This window comes from Acipenser ruthenus, chromosome 22 (genome assembly GCF_902713425.1).
Source record: "Acipenser ruthenus chromosome 22, fAciRut3.2 maternal haplotype, whole genome shotgun sequence".
Lineage (NCBI taxonomy): Eukaryota > Metazoa > Chordata > Actinopteri > Acipenseriformes > Acipenseridae > Acipenser > Acipenser ruthenus.
The window spans coordinates 1,062,706-1,074,678 of NC_081210.1; the positions used below are offsets into that span (position 1 = coordinate 1,062,706).

The 11,973-nt window shown below is 46.3% G+C and overlaps 2 protein-coding genes across 6 annotated transcripts; one reads left to right on the plus strand and one right to left on the minus strand.

Annotated features, from left to right (window-relative positions):
- Positions 1-576: 576 nt before the first annotated feature.
- On the minus strand, positions 577-7,996 carry LOC117973635 (GATOR complex protein WDR24-like). 2 transcript variants are annotated; one of them, XM_058995731.1, is made up of 12 exons: positions 7,895-7,996; positions 6,811-7,009; positions 6,266-6,329; positions 5,462-5,945; positions 4,961-5,138; positions 3,599-4,280; positions 3,192-3,295; positions 2,632-2,759; positions 2,361-2,465; positions 1,629-1,966; positions 1,315-1,499; positions 577-959 (listed from the first exon to the last, which is right to left on the minus strand). In XM_058995731.1, the coding sequence occupies exons 4-12, from the start codon at positions 5,940-5,942 to the stop codon at positions 791-793; spliced, it is 2,370 nt and encodes a 789-aa protein (XP_058851714.1). In that variant the 5' UTR covers positions 5,943-5,945; positions 6,266-6,329; positions 6,811-7,009; positions 7,895-7,996; the 3' UTR covers positions 577-790. The 2 variants fall into 2 exon arrangements, with proteins under 2 accessions (XP_058851714.1, XP_034782475.2); XM_034926584.2 differs by lacking the exon at positions 7,895-7,996 and adding an exon at positions 7,746-7,888.
- On the plus strand, positions 7,978-11,881 carry zgc:112496 (uncharacterized protein LOC541336 homolog). Of its 4 annotated transcripts, none has more exons than XM_034926533.2 (6): positions 7,978-8,065; positions 8,509-8,680; positions 9,143-9,236; positions 9,834-9,993; positions 10,420-10,572; positions 10,881-11,881. In XM_034926533.2, exons 2-6 carry the CDS (start codon positions 8,541-8,543, stop codon positions 11,048-11,050), a joined length of 717 nt encoding a protein of 238 aa, XP_034782424.2. In that variant the 5' UTR covers positions 7,978-8,065; positions 8,509-8,540; the 3' UTR covers positions 11,051-11,881. The 4 variants fall into 4 exon arrangements, with proteins under 4 accessions (XP_034782424.2, XP_034782426.2, XP_034782425.2 ...); XM_034926535.2 differs by having other exon boundaries at positions 8,002-8,065; positions 8,514-8,680; XM_034926534.2 differs by lacking the exon at positions 7,978-8,065 and adding an exon at positions 8,076-8,259.
- The last annotated feature ends 92 nt before the right edge of the window (positions 11,882-11,973 follow it).

Consider the following 11,973-nt stretch of genomic DNA (forward strand, 5'->3'; position numbering starts at 1 on the left):
TACAGTGGAAGGTTCAGCATTTGACACTCAGATTGCTGGCTCCGATTTGATACCGAGAGATAAGAATCTGGGAGGGAAGCCGAGGCAGCATTCAGGACCAGGGAGAACAGGGAAGCAGGTTCAAATCCAGGCTCAATCTGCCCACAGATGGGAAAAGTACTATGGAACTGTGAGTCTTTATGAAAGTGTGACAGGGACTTGTTACAAACTGCGATATAAATGTGGCATTATTGTAAAATTAGGCAGCTCGGTCCCTGTGTAGTGTGAGAGTGCGTGTGTGTGTGTGTGTCTGTATGTACGCACTGTGTTCCAGGGAGAGTGGAGGTAAATAACCAAGAGGTCTCTCAGGACTGGATGGATGCCAATTATCAGCCCTTGAGATGCATCCAAATTGGAACAGGACAGACAGCACGTTCTGTTCTTCCCTGTGAATCCAGTATCAGTCTGAGAAACTGAAGCAGTGTTGGGCTTACACACACCCCCCCAAAAAAAAAGTGTTTCATAATAGAAATATACAACTGTGTTTATTTAAGATACCCTATGTACACACTGTATATACATTGTCCCTTATTACTATAGTTTTTTTTTTTTTTTTTAACTTGGCATGAAATATGGTCAAGGAATTCTAGTGTGTGGTAAAGTGAACCCAGCTGAGAAAACTCTGAATTGACTTCCAAACGTACACCGTCCTGCATTTTCTTTCAGCCTTCTGTTAAAAAAAACTCTCCTTTCTGCTAGTTTCCAAATGTCCTGCAGTTGAGTTCAATGTGAATGGTACCCCAGGGGTCTCTCAGGTGTATTCACACAGGTGCCCGCAGCCGGCCGGGCAGTGTGAGCTGCTCTTCAGCCAGTTCATGATGTGCTCCAGGTGCCCCCCATGGCTGCAGCCCTGGCACCAGACAAAGAGCCCCTTCACCACGTGGTGACACATGGCGCAGATACTAGCACACTGGTGACACCTGCCACCGGACGAGAGAGAGAGAGAGAGAGAGAGAGAGAGAGTGAGAGAGTGAGTCACCAACCAGCCCTCTGCAACTCTGAGACACGCAGTGTGGGTGAACATGCCTCAGGACGCTACAACAGGTATTACAGCAGATACAAAAAAAAAATGGACTGAAAACTTTTTGCTCCAGCCCTTAAAATCCTGAGCTGTTTATTCCTAGTTTTAAAACAGTATTTTTTTCGACCCCACTTAAAAAGTACAGTGGTGCAAACTTTGCACTGCAGCAAAAAGCTTGATAAAGCAAGACCAGTTACCGATGGTAAAATAGAAAACCCCTGGCCCTGTGCTGGATTAGCCTGGCCCTCCCTCACCTGTCGCAGATCCAGCCCTTGTTGCTCATGGGTCTCTTGCAGTTGCTGCAGTTGATGTGGAGGGTGGTGGAGGTCTGGTTGAGGCAGTTGATGGCGCTGCTGGTGCTGAGCTTGATCACCTCGTTGGAGACGTTCCACAGCTCGAAACGCTGCAGGAGGTCAATGTATGATGTGTACCAGTGCTCCTGTGGAGGGACACAAGGGCAGGGGAGGGGGGGGGAGGTTAACAGGGTGATTCAACCCCAGAGAATATCACTGAAAGAACTTCCAAAACGTGACTGACTGGTATCTCTGCACTATATAGTGGTCCTTGCCTGCGTGAGCTCATCCACCTCCTTGCGGATGCGGTCTCCCAGGACGATGAGCACGGACACGGCCATCTGCACGTCGCCGGCCTCGGCGTAGTGCTGCAGCATCTCGCGCACCACGGGGCTGAAGAAGCTGGCCGGCAGGTGGCTCTCGTACAGGGGCTGGGAGATGGAGATGAGGGAGAAGGACTTGATGGGGGTCAGGCACACCGCCTCCGCCTCGTTGCCGCTCACGTGGGGCGAGTCCACCTTGTCCTGCAGGTGCTCAGGCACGGAGGGGTTGTCCACGATCTCGTGGCGCAGAGGGAACGCCTCCTGGGGCAGGCTGTACTCAGCCTCCTCCGCTGCGCAGAGACAGACAGACGCACACAGCAAAGGTTATGCACAGCATTCAAGCGAATACTCAAAGAGATTCCGGTGTAGCGAATGTGTAATCTATATACAGCAAGCATGGATGGAAATAAAGACTCCCATTGCACTGCATTTTGATCCATTCCTGGTTTTAATAACACACACTAGAGCTTGTTACCTATACACTGTGGCTAATCAAGCTTATATTAAAACCTTAAAATGGGTAAAACTGCTATGCAATAGGGGTCTTGATAGGGAAAGCAAACTTACTTATATACACACAAACGAAAATTCTTTATGTTCTATTTTACTTCTTTCAGCACAGCCATGATTGACTTTAGGTGCACAAACACAACTTTCAACGGTTTCACAATTAAGGACACAAACCCGTCGGGTTCTCGTGCTCCATTGGGTACAGGTCATCGTCCTCAAGCTCCGCGTCTCCAAAGAGGTAATCCGCTGGACCCTCGCTGCCCTCCGTCTCCTCGTTCTCTAGAGACACAGAGTCACAGGGTCTCAACCCTATTGTAATCAGCTGTGTGAAGTCCTGTGTGTACACACTTCTATTTGCTACTATTCATTAGGCAAAATCATTATTTAAAAACTGCTATACAAACTCTGAATGTTAAAACCAGCAGGTGTAAAACTCTCAATTCACCATCGTTGTTGTTGATTAAGGAGTTTCCTGGGTCCAGGTGGATGGTGTCCTGCCAAATCTCTCCTTTCCCCCGATCCAGCCTGCTCTCGCTCCCCAGACCACCTGCAGCAATCTCCTTCATATTGAAGCTGCTCAAAAACAACACAGGCGAGCGAAGGCTTAATGACCGGAAAAGCAGCCAGTCGGACCAAAAAATATAGTGGCTTAAACTAAACGATTTTAGAGCAGGTGCAAAGTTTGCCCCCACTTTTCTAGACAGAAACAACTCAACAGTCTTTCAGCATCAACAAAGATGTTTGTAGCTGGTTTTTGGTGGTAAACTTTCTTCTTAAAAAGATACCATTCTACAAAGGGGAATATCATCATACTAAATACTTATCAGCACCAGTGTTCTGTAGGTTTGTCCTCCAAAATCTTTTATAAAATCAGACACAGTGCTTTGCTGAATACAAGAGTACTGTTTGAGCAGCAGGAAAATAGTGATAGTCAAGAACAAATGAAGCTGCAATCACCACTCTGCAATATACATATCCAAAGTGATCCTCTGCATGAATTCCTACCTGTTCATGAGAGGTATGGATCCCCCTTTACTAATGCTTGTGGCTGTAGCGAGGTTCCCTGGATCTGAATACATAACCCTCAGCATGGTCCAGGTTGTCGACACCTTCATGATACAAACACAGGCGTCAATGACAGAAAATGTAATTTCCGGTAGAAGAAAAATCAAGGAAAGCAAAACAGAAGACATGTATTTTGTTTAAATACAGGCAATAATTAATAAATGCATACTATAACCATGGGAAAAGCATGGGGTAAAAACTGCAAAAACACCGAATGAAAATACCATGGTAAAGTTTTATAAGGGCAGTGCCAACACAGTAAGAGGCAGGTCACCTGTACATATAAAACGCTCTCTTAATCGCTTGACTGCTGAAGTGTTTGAAATGAGATGCTGAAACACTGCTACCTGGGGTCGGTTGAGCTCCTTGGCTACCTTGGCGTTGTGGTCGCACAGCTCCCCGAAGGGCTTGCCGCTCAGCAAGTAGCGGCGGGCGGTCTTGACAAACCAGTCCATGCGGCTGCTCTCCAGGTCCGTCTCGAAGACGCTGAGCGCGCTCGACTCGTGGGCGAACTGCTCCGTGAGGTCGGGCTTCTTGAAGAAGAAGATGGGGTAGCGCCGGTCCCCCCCGCTCCCGTACGGTTTGCGGTTGGAGTCGCCGCCGCCGCTGATCAGACTCTCCTTGGCTGCGAAGGCCAGGTCCCCAAAAAGCCCGAAGCACAGCCCCTCGGGGTTGGCCTTGTCCACCGGCCGGCTGGCGTCCTTGAACTTGTGCTGGTAGAGGGTACTGTCCTTGGAGCCCGACAGCAGGAAGCCGGGGTCGTGGAGGTGGCGCCACACGATCCCCGTGGTGACGTCCTTGTGCTCCTCGAAGGTGGCGAAGGGGATGAACGGCCGGCGCACGTCCCACACGTAGATGTTGTGGTCCACCATCATGGAGCAGGTGGCCAGGTGGTACTTGCGTTCCGGCCGCCACTTCACCCGCGCCACCGAGGCGATGGTCTGCACGCAGTGGATCTCCTTGGCACGGTTCGTCGTAATGTCCCACACTTTAACCATCTTGTCACGACCCCCCGTCGCCAGCCAGCCCCTGCAAGGTGTACGGACAGGGCAAGGCGCTTGTTAATTGTGATGAGCCAGTAATAAAAGTACCTGTCTGACACTGTCACAAGGCGGAAAAGTACAGGAGCAGTTAGTGGTGACAAGTACAGTAGATGCTAGGAAGTGCCGGTTTTGTTTCCGGTACCCAGTGAGATCAATAAAAGCATGTTTGTTGATTTGATATGAGAACCATATGCTACCCTCCAACAATAATTAAAAGGAGGACATTATATATTTATGCAAGGCAAAATTAATGCATTTCCTTCAATTATGTATTTATTTGGCAGATGCCTTTATTCATAGTTTTTATTCACAGTTTTTTATTGAAATTGGTATCAATAAAAACTATGAATAGAAGACCCTTCGTCAGTCCTAAGGGTTTCATTGACTTGTATAGACCTTTCCATATATAATAGAGTATACAGGGATGGAAATAAGAATCCCATTGAATAGTAGTTTGATCCATTCCTGGTTTTACTATGAGTTTAATAGGACACACCTGAGCTTGTTACATACGCACTGTGGCTAATCAAGCTTGTATTAAAACCTGGACTGGGTGAAACTGCTATGACTGCTATGCAAGTCTTATTTCCATTCCTGGTTTATAAAACAATACATGCAATGATGTAATCCCTTCCTGTTGTCAAGATGAACCCAGCCCCTCCCTACCGGTCTTCAGGGTGCCAGTCACAGCAGAAGACCGGCCCGTTGTGCGCTGTGAACATCCTCTCATATCGATCAGGGCGCCGGATATCCCACAGCTGCACGTTCCCGTTCTCAAAGGATGCAGCGAACGTGAAGTAATCCCGGATGCTGAACTGCACGTCCCTCACGCTTTCAGACTGCCCTGCAAAAAAATGCAAAAGTATTATTCATATTTCATCCAACCTATATGCTCCAATGAGAAAAACACAATGAACTGCTAGATATTAAAAAGTTTTCGATATGCATGCAATAATCTATAAACCGTTATCGTTAAAGCAGTAGCTTCTTTTGCAGAATTTAGTGTGTCCAATTCTAATTTTTCCCCTGATTTTCTCCCAATTTGCGTGCGAGAAATAAGCCAGAGGAATCATCAAAAGATAAAGGTGAGATGTCTGGTAACGAACATTAATTGAAATGATCTGAGCGTCTGTATTTACACGAGTGCGTGTTCTCAGAGTGGCGTACCTGAAAAGGTGCTGACTGACTCCTTCTTGCGCAGGTCAAAGCACTTCATGTAGCCGTCCTGCGAGCCGCTCAGCAGCATGTGCACCTCGGTGGGGTGGAAGCAGACCTTGTTGACGGTCCGCTTGTGCTCCGTGAACAGCTGGTCCTGCTTGTTGCGGGACGGTTTGCCCAGGTTCCACGTGACCACCGCGCCGTTGGTGGCCGCCGTGGCCAGCAGGTTCTCGTCCATCTGGTGCCACATGACGTCGGCACAGCTGAAGTTGAGGGAGGGCTTGCGGCCCACGCGCAGGTTTAGCTTCTCCACGAACTGCTCCTCCTCCAACGCGTAGATCTTGAAGATGTTGCGGCCGGCCACCACCACCTGCGCAGCATCGCGGCACACGCTGATGGCGTTCGCGGGGGCGTCCAGGTGGCAGAACATGGTGCACCCGCTGATGGTGTTGCTGCCCAGAGCCGTGGTCACACGTGCCATCTTCTCCATGTTCTAAAAGAATATATAGAATACATATATAAAACAATGCATATACACACACACATATATTATTTATTATATATATAAAACATGTAAAGTGATTTATCTATATTTTAAACTTTTACAACTTTATGTTCAAAGGGATTTTATTTTTTGGATGCTAATCTAAACAAACAGCAAGAATCCTTAAACAATAAGTACCAGCTCCAAACCATAAGGTTCAGTGCAGTTCCTGCCAGAATTGCAATTATTGTTGGGGGAGCTATGGCATTCTTTTCATGGAACTGCTTGAATATTCTAGTTACGATGACAAAAGTAACACAAAGACCTACTGTAAACTGCAGTGGTGGCCGCGCCCCCTTGTGGCCTGGTCTCCTGGGGCCCAGCAGCCTTGGCCTGCAAGGTGTACGATGGGGAATCAGAGAAGAAGAGGGCAGATGCATGCCAACGTCAGCACCATGTGTAATGCAGGCACATGCTAATCTCAGACCATTCCATCACTGTTAACCTTAAGCATTTCATTTCTTAAAATAAATAAATACAAACCCAAAATATTTTGTTTTATTGCAAAGCAAAGAAAGTAACTTGGCCAGCCATTATAAAGCACAGCAAATACCTTGTGAGCCAGTATAGGACATTCATGGACTGGAATAATGACCGTTCATATCATGGCAAACGTTTATTAGGGACTGCCATTCTTCCCACCCCTTTTGAATAATTATATTGGCCATTCGTGCTCCTTTAGAAAAAGGTGACCATCCCAGTTTGGCAGATGTAGAAAGAGGTGGTCCCATTCTGCACGCCTCCTACATACTTGTTAAAAGAAAGTGAAGACACTTGCAGAGTAAAAGCATGCATGACTGGAGAAAACAAATACCCTCTGATGGTCTTGAGCAAGCAGTAGCTTTACCATCCACCCTGCAGACTGGACCTCAGCTGGAGCTCTTCATCACTGTGGTCCTCCCCCTGACACACTGCCCAGCGTTCTAGCAGTAATGAGTCACTTCTTCTGGGGCATGGCTAAACCGCTCGTAAATTGAACATCAGCAGCAAGTACAACTTTGTATCCTTTTTCCCTGTGAAGAAATCATTACAAAGCTGTAATGCCGCTGCTACAGTTCATGCACAGTCCAGCAAATAGTAATGTTAGTAGCTGTAGTGTAAACACCTTAAGGAACACCGGTTTGTATTCCATGGAAAGGCAACGGTACATTTCAGTGCACATGAGCTGCTGCATTTACATGATGTGCGACTGTGAAATCAACCTACCCTTTTTAAATGCTTCCAGAGCAAAGTGTAAGAAAGCATAGCGAAAGCATGGTAAAGCAAATTTAAAAACCTGGCAAAGCATGGTAAACTATTTTAAAAGCATGAGTTTAACCGTGGGAAAAGCTTGGAGAAACTGCTAAGTGACTGTGTACTACTGTGGTCGAAATTGTAGGGTCCCTAACTGGTACTGACTGTACTGATAGGTAATAGAAAGATACACGTATATGGAGATGTGTGTTTGTTTGTTTGTTTTTAGATCGAGCACTGATTTGATGGCGTGGTTGTCAGATAGTTTCTTCAATAGATTTTAAGACAGAGTGGGTCTCTGCAACTGCAGAAACTTATATAAATTACTACGAAAAAAGAAAAACAACTGACAGACAAAAATAGTAAACAAGAATGTTTTGTAAAAATGGCCGAATCGGGGGCACACGAAGCGAGTAAAGAAACTGGATCAGTAGACGGCTCCTCATGCTATGTCATTACATTATCCCAGAAGTACCACCAGCTCCACACACGTAACTCAGTTAAACTGGCATTTACCATTCCAGCAGTATCCTGTATCCGCATCCCGTACTAATCTGTTACACGAGGTCATCGGTAAGCTAACGTATAAAACACGTCTCCACTGCACTGCTTTCTCTGTGTTAATGGGAAGTATGTTTAAAACCAACAACACAAACAACTCTAACCTTTGCGAACTATAAATTATTGTCCAGGGAAAGAGGAACTGGAAACGGTCCTCCGCATACGCGTCTCTGATGGACCAGCTGGTGCGTGTGTCGTCATCACGCACGACGTGCGGGGGGGTGAGCGCGTTTCTTTTCAATATTTTGTGTTGAAGAAGCGTGGTTGGTTGTAAGGTAACGTAATATAACACTGTTTTTTTTTTAAGTCATGCATGTCAAGTTAAAATTTATATATATATAATTTAAACTCCTTTCTCAAGTTCCTGCGCTTCCGCTCACATTGTGTGTGTTGCAGTTGATGCGGAACTTAACTGAAAACAGTAGCTGCAAAATTCAGAACTCCTGAAGAGAATTAAAGTGGTCGAGAGGTATAAGAGTTATGAAATGATTCTGTAATAGCTATGGCAGTTTATAATGAATATTATTATTATTATTATTATTATTATTATTATTATTATTATTATTATTATTATTATTATTATTATTGTGATGCTTTTTGTTACGGTCATTGATACGTGCTTTGGGATTGGATGGGATCATCTTTGATGAAATGCTCTATATAACTGAAAGTCTTGTTTTTGGTATTTTGTATAATTACAATGCGTTGTTTCTTCTAGGGCAGCTCTGAGCCTGCCTGCCCGCATGCAACATGTCTTTGAAAGGAGGGCTGTTTGGCTGTGCAGACCCGGCTGTTTGGAGAGAGGTCCAGCAGAAATACTGGGATGTGGTGGAGCTTAAATCTTCAGTGAAGGGCAAAAACCAGCGGAAGCTGCTGCCGCTGGAGAGATGGTGAGCTGTCTTACGAGTCTGTTAAAACGACTGTATAACCATTAAAGGCTATTGATCCAGGCCTGGCCAGTCACGGTCTGGGAGGCTCATGCCACGCTCCAGGTTTAACAGGTCACATGATTTAATTAAGAGTTGGTACAAAGACCAGGACTGGAAGGGCCATCTTTAGCCTGCCCTGATGTAGATAATGACAATTATTATTATTATTATTATTTGTTTATTTAGCAGACGCCTTTATCCAAGGCGACTTACAGAGACTAGGGTGTGTGAACTATGCATCAGCTGCAGAGTCACTTACAACTACGTCTCACCCGAAAGACGGAGCACAAGGAGGTTAAGTGACTTGCTCAGGGTCACATGAGTCAGTGGCTGAGGTGGGATTCGAACCGGGGAACTTCTGGTTACAAGCCCTTTTCTTTAACCACTGGACCACACAGCCGTGGATGTTGTCGCCCCCTGCAGGTATCAGGAGGAGCTGCCCGAGACCATCGCAGCCCGATCAGAAAGGTTCCTGGAGCACCAAGAGCTGGTTAAACTGATGGAGTGGAAACTAACTGTGAGTGCCGTCCTCGTCCACTGTGTCAGATGATTACCACTGCATTGCATTGCAATTCAAGCCAGGCCTCTATGGTCAAGGGCTAGGCTGGCTGAATCTAATTAAGCCCAGTCAAGTGAGATTTATTAAGGTCACAGTTAGTCCTGAAGTGGCTACTACTGCTATAACTCAGATCTCCAATTTATTTGATTTTAACCAGGATAGAACCCTTGAGATATACATCTCATTTACAAGTGGGTCCTGGCGGCAAAAAAAAAAAAAGACAAGGCATTCTAACAGGATAAAGGCCCCTTCAAAACAATCATAAACAATAATACAAAAAAAGCATAAAAAAATTAATTAAAAACCATTCCGATTTAACTAGCCTTTTCTAGACAAAGAGAAGGAGATGTGCGACCTTTTATTGGACTAACTAAACAATAATTAATCAGGTCTTGAAAGCTTGTGATTCATTATTTAGTTAGTCCACTGAAAAAGCTGTCCCGTCTCCTTCTCTTTGTGTATCATCTCTGGACCATTTCATCTGTCAACTAGCCTTTTCTGAAAGTCACGTCCACACGTGTTTCTCGTGATGTCAGTTCTGTTTAATTCGTCCAGAGGGGGAAATTCCGTCCCAGACTGCAGCAGCTGGTGGCTACCAACCCCAGCGAGAGGGTGGAGACGTGCACGAGGAGAGCCTTCGGGCTGCTGCCGGACGTGCAGGCCGCCATCGCGGAGCTGAGCACTCTCAAAGCACTGGGGCCGGCCACAGCGTCAGGTAAGAGAGTCTAACAAGGCAGAGGCTGGGAGGGAACCGGTGACCCAGCACACTGCCAGCCAGCTTCTTAACCAGCGTGCAGAAGAGCCGCCGGGCTCATCTGCAATCGGGGTTAAGAACGGAGAGGACAGAATCCGTGACCACAGTGCATCACCCAACACTGCCTGATCCATGAACATGCACCTCACTGGTACGGGACAGGGGTCGCTATGAAAACGTCATACACAGTGAGCCGGGTTAAACAGACACACAGCGGCGGTGTTGCTCGTGACACGCCCCTGCCTCTAGGGCTGCTCAGAGCAGAACGACACTTGGAGCTGTCCTAAAGACCTAAGCCAGCTTGGAGCCGTCCTAAAGCTCTTGTGTGTTTTGTAAAGTGTTTGTGATTGAGGCGCTGTGTATAATTCCAAGCTCCGTCTCTCCCAGCGGTGTTGGCGGCAGGGGCTCCAGACAGGGCTGCTTTCATGGCCGACGAGGCGGTCCAGAGCATCCCTGGCCTGACGCCCATCCAGTACACAATGAAGCACTACGCAATGTACCTGCAGGAGATCACAGAGCGCGCTCGCACCCTCAACCAGGGTAAGAACACTAAAGGCGGCGACTGCACCTGCTTTGTCTTTGCTGAACTTGTAAATGAGATACTAACTTTACTAGGCAGTGATAATGCTACCATTGCATGCTAGTGCTTGGTTATCACTCCTGATTTAAAGGGTCTGTACAATTCCTGTCATGTAGCAGCAGCAGCAGTGTGGTTAAGTAGACGAAGTTATAATAAGTATAATAATCTCTAATTGGGAATCTCTCAGTGCTATGGATGCCCTGTTTGAATCCCTGTACGAGGTGCTGCAGTGTGACACTGTGTGAATGCCTCCTTTGTCTCCCCTCAGCTGACGGCAGTCAGGAATGGACTCCTCACCTGGTGGAGCGGTGCCTCTGGACCTGGGCTGTGGCTGAGAAGCTCCAGCCGTCATTACTGGAGGGCATCGCTGCAGGAGAGAAGGGAGGAGGGGAGTCTGAGAGGAGCGGAAGAGCTGCCAAGAGACAGAAAACCAAGTAACCAAAAATGACCCTCCATTGTGTTGCCACCGGCTGCACTGCAGAGTCTCAGCTGAGGTGTTTTCCCAGTCCTTGAATTGACGACTTTTTGAGCGCATTTCGTGGACGCTCCACAAGTTTAAGTTCTGACCGAAGAGCTGTACCAGTTTTTTTGGGGGCACTGTATTTTGTGTTTGGGGTAACAGAAGAATGGGTGTTTATTTACTATAAAGAGTTAAACGATAAAAAACGCAAGTCTGCTAATGCTTTAGTAACTGAACGCTGTCATGTTTAAACAGACTTCATAACCAGATCACTGGAAAATTGATGGAAACCCACAGTTTTCTTCCTCAGCAAAACAAATGCACAACTCGACCCTACTCATCTCCCTTCCAGGATCATAAATTATAAAACACACACACAAATATTCATGACCGCTATTGAACGATACATCCTTCTCACCATCCCCTTCATATCTGTCCCCAGTAATCAAGGTGCTACAATCAATATTTGGTTGTGCCTTGCATATCTTACTGAATTACAGAGTCAGTGCAGTTCCCCGTAATCCCAGCAGATGGGGCTGAATTAAAAGCTATTCAGTGATTTAGTAAGCGCAAGCTAGCAGACGAGGGTCCCTTCCTTAGAACTGTCATGATGGAACATTGGGACAAATCCATTCGTGTTTTTGGCATCAGTTGCACCATTGTCTTCTAAATGTAAAAAGATAAATGTTTCAAAACGAGGTCTCGTATAAACATCTTGTTTTGTTCATTTAAGGGCTTCAGTCTGCAACCGTTTGGAAACGTCAGCATCTTTATTTTTTTTGTTCATTAAAACAGCACGTTTCCCTGTAGTGTCTTTCTATATAACAGTGTGTTTTTTTAAGTCACACAGAGTCAGATTTTAGTGCTTGGGTGTAGAATGCATTTAAATAGAGCGCCCAGG

Excerpts from the sequence above, each read along its gene's own strand:
- zgc:112496 (XM_034926533.2), top strand. The coding sequence starts at position 8,541 with ATGTCTTTGAAAGGAGGGCTGTTTGGCTGTGCAGACCCGGCTGTTTGG. Across the intron at positions 9,994-10,419 it reads GGGGCCGGCCACAGCGTCAG|CGGTGTTGGCGGCAGGGGCT; the intron begins GTAAGAGAGTCT and ends CGTCTCTCCCAG. Across the intron at positions 10,573-10,880 it reads CGCTCGCACCCTCAACCAGG|CTGACGGCAGTCAGGAATGG; the intron begins GTAAGAACACTA and ends GTCTCCCCTCAG.
- LOC117973635 (XM_058995731.1), bottom strand. The coding sequence starts at position 5,942 with ATGGAGAAGATGGCACGTGTGACCACGGCTCTGGGCAGCAACACCATC. Across the intron at positions 1,967-2,360 it reads GGAGCACGAGAACCCGACGG|CGGAGGAGGCTGAGTACAGC; the intron begins GTTTGTGTCCTT and ends GTCTCTGCGCAG. Across the intron at positions 1,500-1,628 it reads AGGTGGATGAGCTCACGCAG|GAGCACTGGTACACATCATA; the intron begins GCAAGGACCACT and ends GTCCCTCCACAG.